The 25717-nt window shown below is 37.8% G+C and overlaps 5 protein-coding genes across 5 annotated transcripts in view; all 5 read right to left on the minus strand.

Annotated features, from left to right (window-relative positions):
* The window catches only part of LOC116168528 (phospholipase A1-like), a 17598-nt gene extending 16435 nt beyond the window's left edge, over positions 1-1163 (minus strand). The window contains exons 1-3 of the mRNA XM_031484428.1: positions 1012-1163; positions 760-891; positions 9-710 (exon numbers count right to left, since the gene is read on the minus strand). Coding sequence (XP_031340288.1) covers positions 9-710; positions 760-802 — 745 coding nt within the window. The 5' untranslated portion in view covers positions 803-891; positions 1012-1163. The remainder of the gene's footprint in view (positions 1-8; positions 711-759; positions 892-1011) is intronic.
* Positions 1164-2541: 1378 nt separating this feature from the next.
* LOC116169225 (phospholipase A1-like) lies at positions 2542-4280 on the minus strand. The gene is made up of 4 exons (XM_031485254.1): positions 4216-4280; positions 3739-3871; positions 2940-3689; positions 2542-2892 (listed from the first exon to the last, which is right to left on the minus strand). Exons 2-4 carry the CDS (start codon positions 3779-3781, stop codon positions 2660-2662), a joined length of 1026 nt encoding a protein of 341 aa, XP_031341114.1. The 5' UTR covers positions 3782-3871; positions 4216-4280; the 3' UTR covers positions 2542-2659.
* A 1356-nt stretch (positions 4281-5636) lies between these two features.
* On the minus strand, positions 5637-7106 carry LOC116169624 (phospholipase A1-like). The gene is made up of 3 exons (XM_031485767.1): positions 6955-7106; positions 6040-6792; positions 5637-5984 (listed from the first exon to the last, which is right to left on the minus strand). The coding sequence occupies exons 1-3, from the start codon at positions 6998-7000 to the stop codon at positions 5740-5742; spliced, it is 1044 nt and encodes a 347-aa protein (XP_031341627.1). The 5' UTR covers positions 7001-7106; the 3' UTR covers positions 5637-5739.
* Positions 7107-15375: 8269 nt separating this feature from the next.
* LOC116169460 (phospholipase A1-like) lies at positions 15376-16640 on the minus strand. The gene is made up of 3 exons (XM_031485558.1): positions 16489-16640; positions 15689-16444; positions 15376-15641 (listed from the first exon to the last, which is right to left on the minus strand). Exons 1-3 carry the CDS (start codon positions 16529-16531, stop codon positions 15400-15402), a joined length of 1041 nt encoding a protein of 346 aa, XP_031341418.1. The 5' UTR covers positions 16532-16640; the 3' UTR covers positions 15376-15399.
* Positions 16641-16914: 274 nt separating this feature from the next.
* Positions 16915-18151, minus strand: LOC116169459 (hepatic triacylglycerol lipase-like). The gene is made up of 3 exons (XM_031485554.1): positions 18057-18151; positions 17251-18006; positions 16915-17198 (listed from the first exon to the last, which is right to left on the minus strand). The coding sequence occupies exons 1-3, from the start codon at positions 18106-18108 to the stop codon at positions 16957-16959; spliced, it is 1050 nt and encodes a 349-aa protein (XP_031341414.1). The 5' UTR covers positions 18109-18151; the 3' UTR covers positions 16915-16956.
* Positions 18152-25717: the final 7566 nt, after the last annotated feature.

A 25717-nucleotide genomic window follows, 5' to 3' on the forward strand; every position in this document is an offset into this window, starting at 1 on the left:
ACGGCAACCTGGTTGCGGACGCACTTCGCAATTCGGATGAAAATCGACTTTCCCGCAATTTTTCCACATTCCAAATGAGCTCGTGGTGTGTATGACGTCGACGAACAACGCGTCGGTTTTCGTGAGGCTTTTGTTCGCAGCCGCTCTCTCGTAGAGGGGTCCTGCTGCATCCAACCCAGTTATTCTGCCAATGTCTTGGTCGCATTGCAACCTGACATACCTGCCAAGATATCCAGCGATTTGTGCACCGAATGAGTAACCCACCACATGCATTTGGCTCATTTCTAGTTCAACGGTTCTGCTAAGCTGACATAGGAACTTTGCCGCACGTAACCCGATCGAAGGCACTTCACAGTGAACGTAGGTGTATGGCTGCAGGGCTATTTTAGACCAATCTACGATGATCAAATTGCAGTCATACCGTTCTAGGTATGCATCTCGCATCTCTTTAAAGAACGGCGTGTCATGACTTGTAAGCCAGCCCGGTATTAGCACGATCGTCTCTTTGTCTGGTAAGACTTGGACCAAATTGGAGGAAGATAGTACAATTGGCGTTTCTTTATGGTCACGGTTGAATAAAAGAAATTGAGGGATGGTCCCAGGTTTGTGATTCGTACAATTTTCCACTACCTCTTTATTACTGTGAATTAAACCCAGTTCTTTGAGCGTTTGTGCTGGAAGTTCTCCTACTTTTGGATCCAGAGATTGCACTACAATTTTGTTTGTCGGTTTTGAAGATGCCGCTTTTACAAAACTCACCTCCGGCGACAAAAAGTAGAATCAGCAGCAGTTCGTTTGGCATGGTTCTCTGCAAGTCAGTCACTTGTCTAATGCTATCGTCTGAAACCAGGTATCTCCCTTTTAATGGAATATGTTATCGTAGTCTTGTATCTGTAAGTACCTTTATCTAAACTAAACGAATGGTATCGCGAAGTTAAATATGATTTGTCAGAATGAATGAGCTACCTAAGCAAAGGAGTAGAAGACAACTCTGATGTGAACTCTGATTACCTTATAGTAGGGTTCCTAAATGGGCCCGTTTCTAATCATTGAATAAGTTGGTTTGGTTTGGGAAATATTCGCCCTATATTGGTTGCCAAGGGCATTCACAGAGAGGTTTCAGTGTACCCTTAAAACATTTCTAGCAGATTATTTCTATTACTCTCATTCTATCTACACTCAACGGTGGGCATCTACGGGTAAATAAAAATTGTCTCGTTTACGCGTCGACTTGTGTGTACTTTATTGTGGATGTACACAATAGAAAAACCTAAGAATCATTTAACTCTGAAGTCGTGAACATTTGAGAAGTCGAAAGAGTTTGCTCAAACGCGAGAAGTCAAAGAATCTTGAGCAAGAACCATCTGGATTTGTAGAATTTGAAATTTAACAATCGGAACTTAAAAATGATCAGTCCCAAGATATGGCGAAACTGAAGAATTTGAATAAATCTTTTTTTATATATAGCTAATTATATTATTTCATATTTTTCAAATTTTTGAAATGACCGTCGGCCATTTTTATTGATTGGTAACCAATGAATACAATAAAAACAACATAATCAATGAATCCATGGCCTACTATTTAAAAACCGTAAAAAAACAGGTTTTTATTTTTGGGTTATGGCTAAAATATGGGTTTTCATACATCAATGTAATCAGGAAAAGGAATGCAAAAAATTGACGTTTACATATACAGGGTGTTGCATTTAAAAAATACCAACTTTGGGTGAAATCTCAGAAAAGGGAGCCAAAAACTTTTTTTTACTACGCCACTAGATTCTACGTAAAAATATCTAAAATAAGCAGTTTTTACCTGTTATCTCTCTTACATATCTTAATATGATCCACCCCAAAAGTATGTGTACAGATCAGGCCGATTGTTTCGTGGCGAGTGTGTAACGATTGTTGCAACTGTTAAACAATTATGCAATTATGGAACGATTGTAAGAAATTGAGAATAGATACTATAAAATCAGTCTTCATTATAATGGACCGCACAGTAACTAGAAGGTAGCGTTTTCCACATCTGCATTGTCAAAGCAAAAGCAAAGATATGGGGCAAAGCAAGTATGAAATTTTCTGTACACAAAATTCGAGAAATGTCAGAAATTAAAACATGAAAAATTAAAAAATTAATCACAATTCGCAACCCACTCGACCCTGATTACATTATTTCCAATTTTTTTGAGTGAGTATCTTCTTCCGAGGCGAGGAGGGGGGATGATACTTATGATATTGCAATATGATAAGGACGAGCGTGCAAAATTGTTAATAAATCGCTAAACGCACACAATCAAATTGTTATAAAATTTAGACGATTTACGCCTGTTTTACGGGCCACACGTGACCATATACCTATAACTTTTGGCGTGGTTGAAAAATGACATATCTGTGTCTTTATCGGATGATTAACATCATTCTCATTATGAAGTTTTTGAACACCCTTCAGCCCAAAACTGCCCTAGATCTTGATCTAGGTATTCCGACTATTGCGAAACGCATTGTATCTATGGAAGCAAACTAAGTTTGATCTGTTTGTGGTTTTAATCGTTATTTTTACATGTAAGTAAATGCACTAATATGCAGTTGGGAAAGAACCTAATTTTGTAGTATAAAGGCTCTGCTCTTCAATTTTTTTATTCGTAAATGTTATCAATTTACTGATATGGCAACATTCCTTGTCCATACGGACGCTTATCTCGTGTTCTAATCATAAAATTCTTAGCCGGTTTTGGTATCGTCCTACATTCTTCGCCCATAAACGTATACACTTCCGTAATAATATCCGGGTGGCAATACCTCGAGCAGAGACTACAGCTTACCGCAATTAACTGAGTGGACTGTATACTTTCTGTCATGTATTCAACACTACGTAGACTGCTGCACAAGGCTAAAAGTACAAATTAAAACACGTTAACGTGGTCATTTAAGTCTTACTGTCAGCCACCGGGGCGCTTTTGTCAGTTGGTGAAGGATCGCGGCAACCCGGCTGCGGACGCCATTCGCAATTGGGATGAAAATCGACTTTCCCGCAATTTTTCCACATTCCAAATGAGCTCGTGGTGTGTATGACGTCGACGAACAACGCGTCGGTTTTGGTAAGACTCTTGTTCGCAGCCGCGCTCTCGTAGAGTGGTCCGGCTGCATCTAATGCAGTTATTCTTCCAATCTCTTGGTCGCATTGCAACCTGACGTATCTGCCAAGGTATCCAGCGATTTGAGCGCCGAATGAGTAACCCACCACATGCATTTGGTTTAGTTCTAGTTCAACGGTTCTGCTAAGCTGACATAGGAACTTTGCCGCGCGTAACCCGATCGATGGCACTTCACAGTGAATGTAGGTGTAAGGCAGCAGGGCGATTTTAGACCAATCTACGATGATCAAATTGCAGTCATACCGTTCTAGGTATGCATCTCGCATCTCTTTAAAGAACGGCGTGTCATGGCTTGTGAGCCACCCCGTTATTAGCACGATCGTCTCTTTTTCTGGTAATACTTGGTCCAAATTGGAGGAAGATAGTACAATTGGGGTCTCTCTATGGTCGCGGTTGAATAAAAGAAACTGAGGAATGGTTCCAGGTTTATGATTTGTGCAATTTTCCGCGACTTTTTTATTACTGTGAATCAAATCCAGTTCTTTGAGCGTTTCATCGGGCAAATCTCCTACTGTTGGCTCCAGGGAATGCGCTAGAATTTTGTTTGTCGGTTTCGAGGATGCCGTTTTTACAAAACTCACCTCCGGCAACAAAAAGTAGAATCACCAGCAGTTTGCATGCCATGGTTCTCTGCAAGTCACTTCACTTGTCTAATGCTATCGTCTAAAACCAGGTATCTCCCTTTTAATGTAATAGATTATCGTAATCTTGTATCTGTAAGTACCTTTATCTAAACAAATTGTATCGCAAATTGAAAGATGAGAGTTGTCAGTACGAATTAAATACCTAAGCAAAGGAGTAGAAGACAATAGCGGTCAAATTGTTACCACCCCAGAATTTCAAACGAAACCTGAATTTGTACAACAATCAACTTTGCATTTTTGCACTTGTTGACTTATTAGGAGGTTTATTTGATTTTTTAAATGTTGTTTGGACTTATAAGCCCTGCGTTATAATAATGTGCCATTTTGTAAATTATGAACGCACTATTCTCAAACACATGCGTTCGCTTCTGCACTTCCTACAAAACTGCCTAATAAGCTACTAAATGTACTTACTGTTCATGTTATACGTTGTTCACACTACAGAGTTAGAGTAGCTGTTGTTCACGTTACTGAATCGGTCATATACCTATGCGAATGTTCCCATAAACGCGAGTCTACTGTATTTCCTTTGGGAACCCGTTTAAAGATTATTTTTCTTCTGTACGCCTGTACTTTTCTACTGACTTCTTGTCTACCTGCATAAGGGCTTATCAGTTTTGGCTGTCACCACATATCTTTGTAGTGGTTTCTCTTTCTCTTTTTGATGTCTGTGGCTGTGCTCTATTGAAGCGTTTTACAGATTTGTATTTACACATAATCAGCACGAGGGATGTACATTTATGACGTAGCATTTCCTTAATACGTTATTTTTAGGTCTTTATCTTCCCTCACGTATGCCTTTATCTTTCCTTATAGTTCTATTATCTATCCTCATTCTTCCCTCAAATTTCCTCGCAGTTTTCCTCAAGTTCTCTTATCCTCCCTCACAATTCCTCAGTTTTACCCACAGTTTCTTTATCCTTCCTCAAATTTAACTGTTCTCATCGTTGGACCAGTGCATTTTGGATTACTTTTATTACCTTTTACATACGCAGTACGTGAATGACATCACATTTTTTATCTGGACCCACCATCTTACAAGATTGACATTGGCGACATCACGTGATCTACCTGATTCTACCTACATTAACCTGGTGATTCTACCTCATTTTATCAACATTACTCTCGACTTCAAGTCTGTACCTGGAAATTTCGGGACATATATTTTCAAAAGAGCATTTTTTAAAGAAGGGTATCCAAAATTATAGAAAGGTTGTTACCTGTCTGCGTACTTTAAATTTGTGACCAGTGGCGTACTTTTGCATGGTAATGGAGGGGGAGCACTAATAGTTTTCATTATAATATATTATTAAAGACCACACTTTTTTCGATATAGCATTATAAAAGAATGAAAATAGTGGCTTTATACTCCGAAAATCGTGTATTGGTGTAAACGTGGAAATCGATAAAGATGTATACCATTTTTGTAATCTTGGCGAATGTCCGAATTGGAAATAAAAGGTATTAACTGCAGTTGAGCATTGTGGGGCGAATTAATTGTGTCAGAATCAGTGACCGTACATACTCTCATGTGTCAAAATTAACTTAAATTAATAAGGCAAGGTGAACAAGGATCATTGGTAAACTTTATTGTTGAGACATCGTGTAATTTGAACCTTTACTGACAATAGTGACACAGTAACACAATTTTTCTTAAGATAAAGCTTTTTTCTGCCTTGTTTCTGGTGAACGGAAAACGTCACCTTGGCTGAATTTTGTAATTAATTATTAGATGGTTATGGATGCACTGGCTAATTTTTGTGGCTAGCAAACCATATGAGCAAGCGGAATTTATGGTCACAAACAATAAAACAAACAAACATAATACACGTAGGTATACTACGTAGAAAGTTGTATTGTAAATAAAAAACGGTTATACATATATCTTAGAAAAAATAAATAGTTTTCAAATACTATACGGTAAAACAGGTAGGTACATCATACATCGGCGTACGGTTGCCACACCTTGAAATATGGCGGAGTGCTGTACGTGCTCAGGGTGAAAGCTTTAGATTTCCTCGATTGCGTTTTTAAAACTGCCTTTTCACCCATTGGCATGTACCTGTCATTTCCGTAATCTGGACGGCAGAGACGGGGACACATCAGGCAGCTTGCTGCGATTGCGTTTCCGTGTCTAATACTTTCCACCATGTATTCCAAACTCCGTATATGACTGCACATAACTGAAATACAAAGGAAAGTAAGACCAATACATTTAAATCACATCGAACTTCTGACCTTCAGAAAGTAGAGTATCGCCAGTAATTGGAGACTCCAACTCACATCCCGGTTGTCTTTGGCCACAGTTTGGGTAGAAGTCTAGGTCTCCGTGATTATTTAAAATACCAAATACTTCGTTGTCCGTGTGAATTATGTCGACCATCTTCGCATTCGATTTCGAGAGCATCAGGTCTTTGCCGGGCGAGCTGAATAGGGCTCTGGATGGGTCGAGTCCGGTTATTCTTCCCACTTCCGCCCTACATTTGGGTTTGACTTCTTGAGATAGTAAGCCGGCAATATGAGCCCCCATTGAATGGCCGACGATGTGAATTTTATTCAAATCTAAATTTATCTTTTCGTGCCAATGGCACAAAACTTTGGAGGTGAATTGCGCGATGTTTGAGGCGTGACAGTACGAAAGGTGGTACAGTTGCTTCGCCGACTTGCTCCAGTCGATTAGTATAACGTTACAGTCATACTGTTGAAGGTACGCGTCTTTGAGTTCGTGCATTTGCTGGTCTTTTGACGAGGACAACCAGCCGTGGATCAAGATTTTGATGTCTTTGCCATCGGCGAGCTCTTTGGCGTCGCTTACGTTCAATTCAATGGGTGTGGTCAAGTGTTCGCGATTGTACAGATGGAAATGCAGTTGCGGTTTTAAACGCCGTTTGCAATTTACTGGTAACTTCAGATCTGGATTCCGTACCATATCTTGCACTTGCTGCGATATATCTTTGGGCAACTCCCCGAGACTTACATTGTACGATATCACTGAAACAAAGCCGTTTATTATCACACGAACTTTAAACTAGAACATTTCAACAAGTTCGATAAATGTCTTAAAATTATCGCTGCACTTCATATAACACTCACAAGGAATGGATCGCGTTATTTTTGTAAGGCACGATAAAGACAATTTTGAAAATAACTTACCTCCCACCGCGGAGTACAAGGCGAAAATAGCACAAGAGAGCAACATCTTTTTGAAGAATAAGTGTACGGATTCGTATGTGAGTTTATATATGAGAGCGTAGACGTCATGGGGGGTAATACGTAAGTCATTGTTTTGATTACGAAAAGAAGTTGATTGGAGCTCTATCACAAAATATTTTTTTGGATTCCTTATTTCCTTATCTCTCTTATGGAGAAATACGATTAATTAGGTGCATCAATGTTTCCATGTAGGGAACTATTACCCAAATTAATACCAAAAGTGCTAATCATTCCGATAACGATAAGACCAAGTACTGTTGGGAAGTAGCAATCCAAATTCATCTTTTTTATACGGAATTATCATACATTAATATCATAGAGGTACATTTCCAGCGAGCGGTTTCATTAGTAAAACAGAACGTGACCAAATTTTTATGTAGCTTCTCTGCGTCATAACTTTATTATCTAAGTAATTGCTTGTTGCTATTATAGATATTATAATTATTTATAGATTTTGTGTTAGTCAAGCTCTCATAACCGTACTGCCCCCAGCCGAGGTTGGGATGTTTACCCGTTATCTTTTTTTTCCACCTTACGTTTCAAAGTCCAATCGGTAATGACGGGTGTTGGTATTTTAACAAGGGAAGTAGCTAATTAAATTGTTGGTCAGAGCTCATTATTAAGATGCGACCGAGGATGCGACCAGTCTACTGTAAACTTGCCTTTCATAAAGGCGGCTACAGACACACATACATTCCTCGAGATATGTACGCCCATACACATCTCAAGGAAGGTTTCTGTGTCTGTAGCCGCCTTTAGAAATCTGTATCCTTCTGTAACCTACGCTTACGGTCATAAGGGGCGCTCGAGAGTCATGTAAACACACATCACAATTGCTAATCCGCGGTCATCGCCAATTACGTCCCGTCCCTGGCTCTAAGACCTCCTGGACCTCCGAATGCTCCGATCGGCAATTGGGGTAGAATGCGTCGTTGTAGATGATATCCTGAAGGGCCAATATGATGTCTATTTGAGAAAGGGGTTCGCCGTGTCCACGTGTATTGTTTAAAATCAGTTCTTGCTTCGGCCTTCTGACTATGACTCGCAGCCCTCCCTGCGAAAACGCCTGCAGGTCGATATCGACCCCTGTTTTTGTTAGCAATGAGGCCTTAGATTTGTCGTATTCGGTCGACACCATGACCAGAAACTCGGCAGTATAATCATCGGGCGCTAGGAATATATCCGGATATCGTCAGGGGTTTTACAATAACAAAGCACGGCCAACACGACGGCTTGCACTATTCACTCACCACCTACACTTGGGACACACTCGCATTCTAGGGTTATACTTCAATACTCCCTACTTAGCAATGCCCTACGGTCGTAACCAGAGCGTACGCAACTTTCCCTTAAGATCCTTGCACCCATCTGTGCACAATTGCGCATACTTGATCAGTCAGCTTGTCACATTTGTCAAATAGGGGTTGAGTTGACATACTTTTTCCACCATAAAATACCGTTCTTACAAATCTATGCATCTTTCTTGATGAGGTTGTAGCATCCCAAAACAAGGAAAGGAACAGGCACTGGCCTACTATTAGAACCGCCTCCCCTTCGAGCACCCATCATCTCACGTGTGGAATTACTTGAATGACGACTTTAGTCAGGGGGGTAGTACAAAGGGCCCGAATTTGAGTCCTAGGTACGCGAGGACCCTGTCCACACTTTTATCATAATCCAGAATCCAGATGCATAATTCATTCATTTTCATGCCTACTTTAGGTCAGGAAATTTTCGTTTCCATAACAGAGGTAGTAAAACTTTACCAGACTACTTTTCCTGCCGCCTGTCAATCTACGGACCGCATCTGTCACTTTTCCGGCCGAACCTGACAGATTGACATTAATCAAAAGTTCTATATGAAAATTGAAACTTTACATTAAAATACGATTTCAGGTAAAATTTAATACAAAACTCGTCACTAAAATTACACTACTTCTTTCGAAACCTAAAGTACTCGGGCCCCTAAGGGTCCTCGTATATTTCCTCGCCAGTAATGTGCCATTTCTCTGATTTTTATGTAACTGATTATTGTTAATGCGATTAGTCAGCAATTTCGCAAACACGATAGAAATATCTGCTATTAGTGTGCGAAAACAAAAATTTTCCATGGACGTGGAATTTAAACATGCTTCTATCATCCCATTTGTCTGTGTCTGGTTTACACCAGGTATTTCGAAAGGAATGCGAACGACATGTTATTAAAAAGTCCTATTGGTGGATATCAAAATCTTTTATTTCTTGAAGAATGGATCGACCATTCCCATCTACTAAATATTTTATGGTGTAAATTGCTCCCTGCCGGGACTTTGGTATGGACCCGTGTATTCGTTAACTAATACCTATAAAGCTATAAGTTTAATAAATCAACAATTACTTATGTTGTTATCTATGTTGTTGTTATATATGTAAAGACATTACGTGCGATTTGTGAAAAACAACATCTCGTATGCATTATATGTTGATGTACTTACAGTTTAAAGTCTAATTATAAAATTGTTTAATTGATTACTTAGTTGTTTGTATTTACTACTACAAAAATGTTTAATTTAATTTATCGGTAAAAATATTTTTGTATACTAACAAATGAACCATTGAATTGAATACATTCTACGCACTTGAAACTGATGTGCCATTTTAAGAATGGTAATTATTTTACATTGCGTCACAAATATATGGAATTTTTTGCTGATTATAGAGATTATAGCGTATCCTTGACATATGGTCGACTTTAGAAAAATGCCGAAAACGATGGAATTGTGCTAACAAAATATTGTTTAATGGAATATTTATGATGAATGACGGTGATGAGTCTTGGAGGAATTTTATTTACTTACATACATTATGTAATAGGTCGTTTATAACCGTTAAAATAGATAAAAACAAATTTACAGACATTATGCGGTCCAGCAAAATTACCTCCTCCGGTAATTGGCCACCATTTGATCCAAACAAATTTGTTTCTACTGAGAAATGCACCCGACTTGGTTGTGAATTATTCTGTATTGTCATGACGTCGTGAAAATGACGATTTCACAACAATTACAGGTTGGCCCATTTTGATTTTCGAACCCCAGGAGCTCAATCTCCCAAAGATCACAAATGGGTCATCTACACTGACCCTCAAAATATAGTTATGTTTAACATTAATTCCAATTTTTTTTCTTCATTGGGCACACTTTTCCAATTTGAAAACAGATTAAAGGAGAACGATACAAATCAACCATTCAATTTTGCCCTTGTAATCGTTAGATAGTGCCAAGTTGAGCAATTTTCCTATTTTATTAAAACATCATTTTTAATTTTTCGAAGGGAAGAGGGTAGTTTTTTATAAATCTACCTAGGTATGGAAACAAATTTTCTCATTGAGTTTCTGTAACATGTCATATTGCAATCGTTTAATACATATATACGATTTTTATTTGAGTAAAGAGGGGAAAATGTGCGATTTGACATTTGAAACTTGAACAAAGAAGAGTCATGAAATAAGAGAGCGGTTTTTATCGAATGAAGACTGAGAAAAGGTTTCGGACATATCCGGAAAATAACGAAATTTTGCATCATTTTTATTTTTTACCGAAGTTAATTAAAAATATAAATGACGCATTATTATGGTCACTTTTTTCCCTCTACAAGTTGCTAGTTTTAACTTTGTTGATGAAGTACTCCATATTTATTTTTGAGTTGGATATAGAAAAAATTAAAATTGAAATTGAACATTGAGACTCAACATTTTTATTTCTAAAGGCGCTTTTAGCCTTTAGAAATAAAAATTTTGAGTCTCAAAAAGGAGAGAAAATATTTCAATATAAAGAAATTACCATTGTAATCCTTACGGTGCGTAAACTAACTACACCCTATAAATATAAACCACGTTCCCACTGACTGTGCGTTTGTTTTTGGTGGCTGTCTTAGTTTAATGCATTTCTCACATTCCTGTACTTTTTCATTGAATCTGAATTTGTCAAAAAAAATTTAGCTGATGGAGAGAAGTTTTTCGGGCTCGAAGGGACATTTTTAATAGTTCTTCAAATTTTTTTTTGCAAAATTTCGCATAAAAAGTAGGTATATACGTATATAGTTCGCGGTCATTCAGATTTGGAAACAAATTAAGTTCTAAGTAATATCTCCGTATTTCCAATTCGTATATTTGCCCAGATTACAGAAACTATGCGTTAACGTTTTTATCGAAACAATGGGCGACTTAGAATTTTCAAATTGGGCAAATTGCAAATTCTAAAGGTGAATGAAATATCTGAAATATAAACGCAGCGTAAAACATTTTAGAATTCTTGAATTTTTACGTTTATACCAGAACAAGATTTTCGGATTACAAGATTACAACATTTTCCATTTTGTAGGATTTGTAGAAATTGTACAGCGTGTGTCGGAATATTATGAAATTTTAAACGTTCAAAATTACCAACAAGTACCTATAAATTGTGCACAACTCTTGTGCAGATAAAGCGCATTTTTTAAAACCGAAATAGCTTAGTACGTAGTTCATAGATAGATAAATTCGTCCAGACAATTCATTTTCCCTTTGTGGGAACTTTCTTCCGACAGAGCGTTTTCGAGATATTCGTTCGTAAAGTTTTGACATCACCAACAGATATTTTCCAGACGTCCCAATCGCCCCTTGTGAGTACTATCCTCCGATAATTTGTTTTTGAGATATAAGAAATCGAGGAGGAGGCTATGGTTGGTAGAAAAATTGAATAAGTAATCAACTTACTCAGTGATAGAAATTAATTCCTTTCTTTGATACCTTTGTCAACCCCCCCCCCCCCATTTCCCCCTCAGAATTCCCACTTTTGATAAGGAGTCAGAAAGTAGGGCGGTAGTTCATTTCATTAGAGTACCATGAAGGGTTGAACGTGTGTTCATCCCCCGCCTCCTGGCATACCTTCAAGTTATGTATAAGCTACCTATTGCAACAAAATTCCAGGACTCTAGGTCCGGTCAATTCCCCTAAAAGTAGTTCAAAACCGCCGAAGTGGGTCCGGACGGACGGACAAAATGCAAACAATAGCACATTTTTTTTAATTCTTAAAAAATGCGCTAAAAAGATATTAATGCAGGGGTTAAGAGCCAAAATACGTTTTAACCTTGCATTTTCTGATAACTTTATGAAACTTTCAGAGGATGTTCTAGACACCCTAAGGTTCAATTTCAGTTATGCCGCCACCCCCGCAACCCCGGACGGCACTTGCTATAGTGTGAAATAGTCAAAAATGTATGTCCAGGGTTTGTTTTGTATTTTCTTACATCTAGGAAGGTTGAAGGGAATTGTCAAATACCCAGGGAGAATTTATTTAGAGTATTTTACGTGGTTTGCCTATTTTTAAGGCGCTTTTATCAGTGCGGACTAGGGAATGCAATCCCGCAGCAAAATCTCAATCCCGGTAATCCCGCGGGAAATAAATTGGCAAATAACTGTCCGCTATACAGTACATTACATCATTCATTTGAGTCCGGAAAGTGATCTATTACATCACAAGGCCGGAAAGTGTTGCATAGCAACTGATAATTTTCTGACAAGAAGAAACGTCAAATTTATTTAAGACGATAGCTATTTACATTATCATTCGAAAGCTTAAGACTATTAATTATACAATTAGAATTCTCACTAATTTTAATAGTGGACACACCCCCATCGCTGGGGACTGTGGTGGTGGAAACCTCTTGCCACCTTCTCTACCATATTCTTGGGGCGAGATTGCAATAATTTCTGCACAAATTCAAAAAATTCACTCCATCGCACTTATTAATGACTGCAAATACGTCTACCTCTACCGTGAGTTTTTGTGTCCTGATGAATCCGAAATTAAAAAGTTGTACAATTAGGTGTCATCTAACCTTTACTAAAAGGTAATCTTTTGTAAGCGCTGTCAACTTGACATTTATTTGGAAATGTTCGCGTTTTCATTTATCATGGTTTTGCACATTGAATATTTGGACCACAATGTAGAACTAGAAAACTTTTTGGCCTAGAAGGTATTCCATTAGTTTAAAGAAGGCTTGTTAGCCCTAATTATTTTCTTAGCGCATCCAAAAAGTTAGAAAGCATGATGTTTTCGTTCACATTACTATCCTCCTGTACCTTTTTTCGCCAAACACACACTAGGTATATAACTGATACTGATTTCTGGGAATGAGATTTTCTACAGCTTCTTCACTTTTTGAACAAATCACCCTTACAAATTCACCACCAGAAGAACTTGCCGCGTCAATTTTTTTTACAAATAAATGAACAAGGCAAAACAATTCGTGCGTAACTATGCAACGGTACCGGATTCAAAGGTGATGCGGCTAAAGATGGCATGTGTTATGTAAAAGAATCAAAAGAAATCTCAAAATTGAGACAGTATGAAATAAAATTTTGTACGATACACGGCCGTGAAGTGATTATTAAAGCACTCGTTTAGAAATTCCGAACCCGGCTCCTTCGTCGCCTCGTCCGTAAACATCTAAACTCGTACTTTAATAAGCCACTTCCCGGCCTTATAACATAAATAACTATTTATTGAGAAGTCTGATCGAAAAAGTACGAATTGTTTTGGATTCTACGCACCAAGATTAATAAGAAAAAGTGTTTTCCCGAGAAATTTTGGTGCAGTCTATTTTTGGTAAAAAAGGAAGGTTATACACTGCCTTTTTTTGAGGCCCTCAAAAAAAATTGTCTCAGATCGACCCGGAAAAAAATTTTTCTTATAGAATGTGGCCTGTAGAATCCATAATTTCAAACAGTTCCAAGATTGGGCTACTAGTTCAAAAGTTACAGCCCTTTGAATTTTCTTTCGAAATTGGTTTCTAGTCTATAACTTTTGATTGAGAAGTCTGATCGAAAAAGTACGAATTGTTTTGGATTCTACGCACCAAAATTAATAAGAAAAAGTGTTTTCCCGAGAAATTTTGGTGCAGTCGATTTTTGGTAAAAAAGGAAGGTTATACACTGCCTTTTTTTGAGGCCCTCAAAGAAAATTGTCTCGGATCGACCCGGAAAAAAATTTTTCTTATTGAATGTGGCCCGTAGAATCCATAATTTCAAACAGTTCCAAGACTGGGCTACTAGTTCAAAAGTTACAGCCCTTTGAATTTTCTTTCGAAATTGGTTTCTAGTAGGGAATGCAATCCCGCAGCAAAATCTCAATCTCGGTATTTGCGGGATTGTTAGATGTTAATCCCGCGGGATCCCGAAATTTGCGGGATCTCGTGGCAAATAAGCAATTCTGTGCGGTTAACTTCTGTATTAAAATAAATCGCTAATTATCACAATATTTAACAAAAAAGTACCTTCGGCCTAACTTAGAACTCAAAAAACCTTACCTGTAAAGCACAAAAAGTCTTCTAAAGTGCCTCAAAAATCATAGTACATTTTTAACGAAAAAAGTTTAACAATTATTTAAAATATAATTCGCCGTTATCAGTTTTATTAACAAAGTAAACAGAGCTGTCCCCTTGGTCGACATGGATCCCGCTCCATTTATGTGCGGGATTAATCTCGCAAAAATGCTGCGGGATCCCGCAATCCCGGTATTGTATTCTCTAGTGCGGACAGTAAAATCGTGACGGAGACCTCTTTTGACTGCTCTATTGAATATTATACTATGCTCTAAAGTATTTATTGAGACATTACAATGCTGAAAAGAAAGTTAACAATATCTACGGCACTAAAATGATTGAGCCCTATCTTGAGAACACTCGCCTCCGCACAATTCACACAAAGTTGCAGCTGTGCCAAGTCCGACATGCCCTGCACCGAATTGTGCGACTGCGGAGGCGAGTGTTCTCAAGATAGGGTTCAATAATTTTAGTGCCGTAGTTATCGTTAACTTTCCTTTCAGCATTGTAAAGTCTCAATAAATACTTTAGAGCATAGTATAATATTCAATAGAGGAGTCAAAAGAAGTCTCCGTCACGATTTTACTGCCCGCACTGTTAAAAGCGCCTCAAAAATAGGTAAACCACGTAAAATACCCTACATAAATTCTCCCTGGGTATTTGACAATTCGCTTCACCCTTCCTAGATGTAAGAAAGTACAAAACAAACCCTGGATATACATTTTTGACTCATTTTATGGGCTGGTATTGAAATGCTACCTTGCACTTAAGAAACCCGATATAGCAAGTGCCGTCCGGGGTTGCGGGGGTGGCGGCATAGCTGAAATTGAACCTTAGGGTGTCTGGAACATCCTCTGAAAGTTTCATAAAGTTATCACAAAATGCAAGGTTGAAACCTATAAGTAGTTTGGAGTAGTTTTCCTTCTAGATTGATATGGGATACTATTTATCAATTTCGAAATGGAAAAGGCACCCAATCGCTTAGCCCTAGGGTATATAAAATTAAAAAAAAATTGATTCAGCCGGGAATCGAATGTACTTCTACAAACAGATGCCATAAGTATATGAATTACACTTTTGTGCAAATGGAGGAGAAGATGCCGTGGTTACCAGATATCGATCCTTCGCGTTCCTTGGCGAATATTCTCCCATCATTGTCGTTTTCGGTTTATGAACCTCGGATACACAAGCTACCGGGCAAAGTTTACAACTGTACCCCACGAAGTTATCAGCGTAGATACTTTCGGCCATATACTGTTGGCTGCGCGAATGGCTGCAGGTGACTAAAACACAATTATTAATTTCCCCTTGCCATCAAGATTGACTTTACCATCTGACACAAGCGAGTCCAGTAACTTCTTGATGTCGATCGAGATACAGCCTGGCTGGAAGAGCCCGCAGTTTACGAAAAAATCGACGTCGCCGCAGCTGAGCAAGTATCCGAACACGCCTCCGTTCGTGTGGATTACCTGAACGAAGTTTGCATCCGAGGAGTCCAACCGATTCGACTCTGGCAAACCGAGGAAGAGGGGACCTGCCGGATCTAACGCCGTAATGCGATCAACTGGCTTTTGGCAGAATTCCTTCGTGTTTTGTCCGATCAGGCCAGACATTTGTCCTCCCAGTGAGTGGCCAACGAGGTGAATCATCTCCAGGGGAATATTGTAATTCGCATCCAGCAGGCACAGGAGTTGCGCTACCTGTTTCGCTATTATCGGAAGGGCGCAGTACGCGTGAGTGTAAGCCGTTTGCGTCGTTTTTGCCCAATCGACCATTATCACATTGTAATCGTGTTTCGTTAAATAAGCGTCGCGAATCATTGGAAAACTAGACGAATTTGGGCTGGATAGCCAACCGTGTATTATAAAAACTGTTGGTTTTTCTTGGTCCACCTCCGCGGGCGCCTTTGGATCTAATACTACCGGCTGCTTTAGGTGTTTTCCGTTGTAAAGCAGATACTGCACCTCTTGTGTGTCGCTAGAATTACATGTATGGAAAAAGTTAAGAGTTTGCATGAATATCTTAACAAATTCGTCTCTGATTGCATCGGGTAGATCACGTACCGGTATATCCATGAATGCGGAACCTGAAACATTCATGCAAAAAACGTCTTATTTAGAAGATATCTACCGCATTGGAAAATTAGACACAGTACTAAGAGAATTGGTGTCATTACTTCCGCGTGTAACAATCAACTAATAAATTAGCTTATGTTATAATCCGATAAGGTCACGCCGTCAGCAATTGCATTTTTAAGTGAATTGAAAAAATTGCTGCGATAAGCATGATAAAGTTGTGATTTGCAAACACAACCAAGGTCTCGTTCCTTAGGTATATGGCTTCCTACTCCGTACCAGAAAAATGTTGTTGGTAACTCTGACTGACTGATATTTGACAAATTTGACACTTCAGCGCATTTCCAAAAACGCCCACTTCTTTTGGAAGAAACGAGCTTTGTCTTCAAAATTTACTGAAGTTTTGCTTTTGATAATTTTTTTAAATAAAACCGGCATACTACCAAAGGACTCATCTGTACAGCCATATTTGGTTCAAAAATCTTGTCGCACAATCGTTTAATTATTAATGTTTACAAGATCATTACAAGCAAACTCCGAAGGCATATGAAGTACACTTCTGAGCGAAAGGTGATGATGACGCTGTGGTTACCAGAAAACTGCCACTCGCATCTTTTGCCGTATGCTCTCCCATTACCGCAGATTTCGAATTAAAGAGGTCCGCGATGCATTTAACCGGACAATACTTGCAACTGTGACCGACAAATCCGGTCGAGTATATACTCTCCTCCAAATAATCCAGACTGCGAGAGTGACTGCACGTAACTAAAACGAAATTACATGCGGATCATCTACTTTCAGCTAAGGAACGACTTACCATCGGAGACGAGGACATTTGTAATATTGAGAAGGCTAATAGTAATGCAACCGTGTTGGTAGGTGCCGCAATTTACGAAGAAATCGACGTCCGCGCATTTTGGCAGGTATCCAAAAACTCCGCCGTTAGTGTGAATGGCTTGAACAAAATTGGCGTCCGAAGGGTCCAGCCGTTTAGACTCCGGTAATCCGAAGAAAAGAGGACCTGCCGGATCAAGTGCGGTAATCCTGCCGAGCGACTTCTGGCAAACCTCCCTGGTGCTCTGACCGATCAGTCCCGACATTTGGCCTCCCAGCGAATGCCCAATTATGTGAACCAATTCTAAAGGAACGCCATAGTATGCATCTAATTTGCAAAGAAGTCTGGCGACCTCTTCTGCTATTACCGGCAGGGCACAGACAGAGTGACCATAAGTCTTAAATGAAGTTTTTGACCAATCAATCATGATCACGTTGCAGTCATATTTGGTCAAAAAACCTTCGCGTATTTTGGGCATGTTGTAAAAGTTTGAGTCTGATATCCAACCGTGTATTAATAAAATCGTTGGTTTGCCCTCCTCCACCTCCATGGGCTGCTGTGGGTTTAGTTTGATGGGACGGTCGCGGTTCTTTCTCGTGTATAACAAATATTGCACTTCTTGCGTATCGGAAGAATCACAGTTATGGATCAGCTTGAGGGGATTTGTGACTATGTTGATTAAATCGTCTCTAATTTCTTCGGGTAGGTTAATTACTGGTATGTCCATGAAGGACGATCCTGAAAAATTCAGTTTACAAAATGAAATCATGAATAAGGTAGTAACGTACCCAGTTTTCCGCATAGGAAAATCGAGCTCACCAACAGGAGAATTCGCGCCATTGTTTCACTAACTTACTGTCAATCGAATTAATCTACATTGGCAGTGATTGCTTATTTTATAATGGCATATTGTCTCAGTGTCAGCAGTATAATTTTTATCGAATGGCGAAAATTGCTAACTGTTAAGGTTATGTGTCAGAGTATAAGCAAAATCTGCAAAGTATCGAGCAGTATCAACACTGCACACTTTGCGTTTTTATTATTCGATGTACTTTGACTTTCTGCTTATAATCACCTTTTGGCTTCCCTCGTCCTTTTTTATCATGCCATCATTGCCATTCTTAAATTGTTTATACGGCTTTTATGATTTTCAAGCTATTGTCATCGTGACTGAGTAGTTCGAGTAGCCATTCCTTTAAATCGCGTGTGGAAAATTTATCTTGACTCCAGTAAGTTCGCCCTCAGACTCATTGACCCCCGGAATATTCGCCCTCCAAAAAGTCACGTCCAAATATACAAAAATCAAAAACTCCCGGAAAATTTGCCCCCTCCGGTTCGCAGGAACGCATTCCATGCAAAATTTATATTGATGAAGAATAGACTAACCCAACCCTTGAAAAAAGTACTACATGCACACATCTTTTCTATTTATTTCATCAAATTTGATTCAGTAAATTCCCCTAGGGTTGGAATATCCGAAATTCCCCCGAAAAATGTGTCTTCGGAAGAAAAAAAAAAGCCCTTTTCTCCAAACAAAAAATGACATTTCTGAATAATCTTCCAAAAAAGAATCTCAATGAATGCTATTGCCGTGTCCGTATGTTGGAATCAAAGTGATTAATTTATTTTAGACGTAATACTGTTAACTGTATACAGGGTGTCAGTGAATAAACTCGACAAACTTCAGGGGGCGATTCTGCTTGAAAAAATAATGACAGTTTGCTATATAACTTTTGTCCGCAAAGGCGCAAATACTTCGTTTTCGGAGATACGGGGTATGTTGTTTTTCTTAATTGTTTTTCATTTATTTATTGCTCAGAAACAGGTTGAGATATACAAATGAAATTTGGGTGGTTTTAAGAGGTAGTTATTGCGCATTTGTTGACATGCAATTAAGAATTTTGCATAAAAACGTCCCGGAAAACAAGAAAAACTTTAAACTCCCCCTATGTCGGTAAACGAAGCATTTACTGACACAAGGTCCTATTGCAAACTGTCATTATTTTTTCATGCAGAATCATCCCCTGAAATTCGACGCACTTATTCACCCTGTACATTCGCTATATATTTTCAAAGTTTTCCACGGTATACAATCGTGAAAGTTACAATCTTTAACAATTTTTTTCTCGATCAATCCATTGCAAGTCGATTTTCTATGAATTTTAGAGGAAACACTATTAGCCATTGCTATATTTTTAGCATTTTCCAAGTCATGTTGAAAGGTGCGAATGCGCAATGTCAACTTGCTTATGTATGTTTATATTTTTTTGAACTTTCAACCACAGATGCTTAGTAAAGACAAGCATATCGCATGTCGTTTCATTTATTCATGGACATTTTTTTTTAAATATAACGAAATATTCTTCAAGGATAAACAAGGATATCGCATACTAGATTTGATAAGTTTTCTGAATATTGAATTACGAATTTTTCCATTTTTGTGTATATCAAGCAAATGCTGTCTTACAGAAAATGATTGCTCTTTTCAAATATCATAAAAACATAGGCATTCATTTGAAAAATAAAAGTTGCATCGATTACCGGTTAAACCGGAAGGGGTTACGGAAGTTTTAATATGCGATCGGATTTGTTGTAAATTACTTGTAATGTCACATACGTGTCGAGTCGTTTTTATATTCCCGGACTGGGCGATTTTGAATTTTGATGCAATTTTTCATTACGCTGTTTTTTAATCGCATGCGCCATAGATTCCCAACATTTTCTGAAGCATCGCCCGCTTAAGGAGCAAGAAAACAGCTACCGCCCCCTAGTCGTTTAATCATAGTCATATCCCCCATGTTACGTATGTTTGGGAATCAAAAAGAAATTCTTCATTACCCAAATTTTGACGGGGACCACCATCTTGAATTTTTTTTAAACAACATTGGTAATCTAAGTTTCTTTTTCATTCCGAAATATGCGTGACAAGGTTTTTTTAAAGTCCTCCAAACTGCAAATCAATATCTCGAACCATTTCGGGAGAGCCTTGTTTCTTTAATGTACATCAGATAAAAATTTAATTTTTTTCATTTTTCAAAAAAGCGGTGTAAATGTTTGCATCACTAGAAAGAGAAAACAAGATGCTTTCCAATGATGTGTCGCATGACACATGTTGTCATTTTAAAAAATTTAAGATGGCGGCCGCCCTCAAAATTGGGTAGTGAAGACATTTCTTTTTCATTCCGAAACATGCATAACAATGTCTCATTGAAGTCCTCGTTCAGCAGGAATCAAACCGTTTCAGCTAGAGAGCCTTGCCCCATTACTTTCTAGCCACCCTGTATAGACGTGCACATCCTATGATGCTTATATGAAATTATTCAATTTAATTAAAGTACATATTTACCCATTTTAATAACATTAAATTAATATTTATTATAATGTATAATAACATTTCAGTAAAATTAAATTGATAGTTACGTCATAACCATCCCTCTGTATTTACATATATTCAACAATCCCCATTAACTCCTAAGCGCCTCTACCGCCCCTACTATCATTTATTCGCCAATGTCGATTGGATTGTAAGGAACTCAATATGGTAATATGGAGAGTCTTCGTAATCATTCTCCTCTACTTGTTACTAATTAAGGGTTAAGATTACGTTTTGGGAAATCCATCGTGCTAGCTTGCCAGGTGACTCCTCTCGAACAATTTCAAAATGCAGCGATGAAGGGAAGTTTTTCCATTCTCAACTTCAACTTCCTGTATTTTTCTGGCAACATTAATGTGATGGAATATTTTTTTGAGAGACGTGATCTACACTGCGTAGGGGGTCTCGAGGTTATCGTGCCTTTGCTTGTGGGGCAATAACACTACAATAATTTTGATATGGAATGTTAATTGAGGACTTTGGCGACAAATTATGTGATAATTTTAGATTCGTTGATAATCCAATTTGTTATTCCTTTGACATAATTTGATCTCTTTCAATTAAACGTTTGTAAACAGTCGTTTACCTACGAACACGGATATTTATGATATGCTACTCTAAATAATTTTATAAACGGCTGGATAAGCAAGTGCACATTATCCGTGTCTAGGAACTGAACTTTGCTCAGACGATGATTGCCACTGATCCTTGGTACTGCACGAGCAATCTTCGCCAAGGTCGGTTGTTTGATGGGCTCGATGGGTTTTCTAAAAGTTGTCGGTCACATTTTTCTTGAATTATGATGCAACAGCTGAAAACACAGGTCCGGTTCTGAATCAACTGGTCAAAGTGATGTCTGTCGGTCTGTTCCTCAGTATTGTTTATTACTTACAGTTGTGTTACGCGGCAACACCGACGAGTGGGTTTTGAAACATTTTTCAAACTAACCACATTTTTGAAAATGGTATAGAATGGATTATCTTAAGTTGCCTGGAGTAGGAAGTAATTTTTATTTCCCCTTTATTAACCCTTACAAGAATATTAAATATCAAAGATGATGTAATGTAGTAGGCAATATATTCACTGATGTGTCTTTTTGGTTATTAAAATTTGTCTTTATGTAAGGGGTGGGAAAATGTTATGATGAAAGATAGTTAAAAACAGAATACCAAGCGTTGGTGCGATTCTGCCTTTTGTATAGTGAAAGGGATATTGATACAAATAAATACAAAGGGATGTCACCTATTATTTTTCTTTAATATTAAATGTTACCAGGCAAACGGATAGGCACACATAGAGACAATATAATTATATTCACTGTTAACATATACTTCAGCTACGTTCCTCAATTTTGATATTTAGCGAGATATGGCAATATTCTGTTACGTTCTCCGCCACGTAAATTAATTAAACTAATCTAATTCTGAAACGAACATCAAATCATCCAGACACGTCTTGTGGTTGACTGGTTTTATTGCTCAGGGCAGTGCATGGACTATCGATTTGACATCATTACCACCTTGTAATTAGAATATCACTACGTATACGTTTCGAAGCACAATTTCTAAACATATATTTGATGACACATCATACTCGATTTTGGTATAATGAGTACATTTGAAACGCGAATTCTTTTATTTGAAATATTTGAAATAAATGTGACTAAATCTGTTTCCGAAGGGGTATAGCAGGGTAAACATTCTTAAATTCAAAAATTCGGGCGTATGTTTTGAAAACTTTTTTCAATGTTCCGGCTTAAACGCAGAGTTGGAAGCTTAAATTCGTAAAATGCTGACGTTTTCTGAGAAATTTCGTCTGTTCTGTTGGTATATTCACAATATATAAAGTTAACAGGGAGTAACATTAATATTTCAAATGTTTGTTATTTCAAATTAATAAAACAAGTGGGCCCTGGTGACCCATCGCATCGGTAGTATTTATGGAACCGCTTTGGGTCGGTAGTAGGTAGGGGTTAAAGTTGATGATACAGGATTACCAAAGACTATCATCCTCCAATAGTCTTTGGTATTACTGGACACCCTCCTTACATCCAATATGGAATCTAGGATCAACTAAGGAAAATTGAACACTCTTACGTCGGAAGGGTTCTTTTTGTAATTGAAATAGCCAAGAAACTTTGACCGTGGAATGACATTTTCCACGAACAGTTTTTTCGGCGCATAACGCAATTTTAAATGTTGTAACTTAATCATAATTTTAATGACGGAATGAAAATTTATTAACGACAATTACATAATTTCTTCTCACTTTTGTTAATGTTTTTTCTTCGTGTTTTTCCAACAGCGGGTCACTTTTCGACGATTTCGTAATGCAAACACTGTGTTCAAAATCCTTGGTTACTCACTGTATGGTAATTTATTTTTGAAAGTTCCTTCGCGACTCTTTCAATCGGGACGTCCTGGCCTATATTTTTGCTGGCCCCCTAGGGATCCATATGGCCCCCGTTGAGAAACACTGAGCTATACGACGATTCGGACCTTAGTTTCCCTCGTATATTACACCCCCCGTATTACGGATCTAACTATCTTTTATATTTAAGATTTATAGTAGGGTGAGTAATGAATTTTTGCCGTTAAGAGTTATAGAATTCATTTTTTATTATACCTGAATCACAATCTCCGTTTTAAACACTCAAATGCGTGCGAAAAAGGGCCTTTAAAACACACGTGCTTTAAAGTTGCTAAGTAACGATACTTCAAGTATGACTTTTGAAACTGTCATCTGGATGAAATAAAAAATCCTCTTAGGTCGCTTTCTGTAAATGCAGAACATTTCTTTGGCTTTTGTACCTATCCTTTGGTTGAAGCTTTCACAAACGCGCGTAATTTAGGGTATGCTTCCAAATCTGTTCCACTTTTTAATCGCAGCATTGCTTTAAAGTTTTGAATGAATGCACCAAAATATAGAAGATTTAAATACCTTTGACATTTCCTTCACATATGCCAGCATTATGGATGCATTTAAGGCTGTATTCGTAAGTAACTTCCTATTCATCCATGGAAACAACTTTTCATATTCTAATAGGCTTTACTGGAGTTGGATTTTACACCTACCAACGTTTGTTTAGATTTTACAACAATCGATTTAATGGACGGTGTATTATCTTTTTCAACGGAAATCGTTTAATTCACAAAGACGATGATTTTTATAAGCAAACGTCAAGTGACATTTCCATGGCAATCGTGAAATTACGAACACCCAGCCCACTTAATTAGACATGTATTCGAGTATAACGTCAATATGACTTCATTGTATTTCCTATTTTTAAATTATACTGCAGGTATAATAAAAAATACTATAAGATGCACGTGTATAATTGGTCTTTAAAGCACTTGCAACGTTAAAGGCACTCCGCTTTGCGTCGTACCCTTAAACTCGTTGCGCGTGCTTTAAAGACTTGATTATACACTTGTATCTTAATATACTATTTAAGCATCAGTAAATTGAACCTTGGGCAACCTTGTGAAATTCTTTACCATCATCTTGCATTGCTTATTTTTACTAAATTGGATTGTTTGTTTCAGGTAAGCCAATGTATAAGAATTCCGTACTGCGTTGCACTTTGGGTAAGTGGGATTTCCATATGGAGACTTTTCAAAGCAAAGTTACAAACTACACAACTACAACAATCGATAAACTTAGAGCAATGCCATTAGGGGCGTGGAGGAATTTATGGTTGTTGTAAGGGTCAAAAATGAGGCAGGTTTATGTATAAATTCAGTTTCTAAAAACGATTTTTATTAAATGTCGCGTAATACATGACTATGAGTTAAGATAAATTTGCACCATAAAGGGGTAGGCAGCGATTTGCTGCTGTAATTCCATTATTTGTATAGATATAGATGTTCTCCTAGAGGTGCGCCTTAAAACCACAAATCCGACTTTAACATCGAAACATATTTAAACGAAAACATACCTACAGCTAGACGATGAGCTAAATTACAGGATTGGTCCCCTTAAAGATTGACAGACCGAGTGAAATACTTCTTTTTTATTACAATTTTAAATGAATTTACCTCTTCGAAATCCGAAAGCTACTTTCCCATTATAACATGAAACCCTTTATGATTTGAGTTCTCATTATTTATACATTTGAAATAAATGAGCTGAATTGTTGGTGCTTTTAATTAATAAATTTAAAGGCTCCATTATAGTAATTAACAAAAGTTTAGTATTGAGGTTAATATTTAATAAGCTCCTGAAACTTATATGGAAGTGACGTAGACCTCCGCACATTAAAAACTAAAACTAATTTCATCTGACGCGAGCTGTGAAAGAGCGATGTATAAAAATCGAAGGTTTTAACGAGGAAAGGATTTAATGGCAGTTTATTTGCCCCTTTTTAATTTCAACATTATTTGACAGTTTATAAAACGCCATTAATGTCGGCGCTCGAAATCAATGTCGCCACAGAAACCAATTTCGTTGTATTTATTTAAAGGATTTGCAGTAGACAACCAAATCCTTACGTCACCTTAGCTCATTGAATCGCATCCCTCGTCACAGTTACGTCTCTATTTTTTCGATTATGCAATGAAAGAAGACGATTGGTTAATTTTAGACGAGCTTTGTGTGAGATATGAAATAGCTATCCTTTTAGAAAAACGCTCCCGTTGGAAGCGTAAATATTTTCAAGATGTATCTGAAGATATAAGAAGACGTCAGCATAAGTCTTAAAGTAAATCTAGATGGATGGAGCCGGACATCCTGAATCCTTAAGATAGCGCATGCAAATATCAGTCTTGGGATTTGTGCGTGTTTCGTAAGTGCCTCTTTCACTAAACTCTTGTTCAGTTTCTTATCTATTCGAATTTTACAACCCCTAAAGGGCAGATTTAAAAGTTGATTGGATAATTTTTTCTGCTCTTGCAAGAAACGTTTTTTTGATTAAATTCTAATTCATCATCAAATCGAATTTTATAACATCGTTGCAAACTCCCGATGAAGAGAAAGGTCGGGTTCATTAACAGTTTGATTCAACCACCCCTCCTACGCGATTATCTCGCCTGTGAAGGGCGCAAGAATTTGCGTGGGTTTTATTTGCAAATTCGGCCG

Source organism: Photinus pyralis, unplaced genomic scaffold (genome assembly GCF_008802855.1).
Source record: "Photinus pyralis isolate 1611_PpyrPB1 unplaced genomic scaffold, Ppyr1.3 Ppyr1.4_LG4, whole genome shotgun sequence".
Taxonomy (NCBI): Eukaryota; Metazoa; Arthropoda; class Insecta; order Coleoptera; family Lampyridae; genus Photinus; species Photinus pyralis.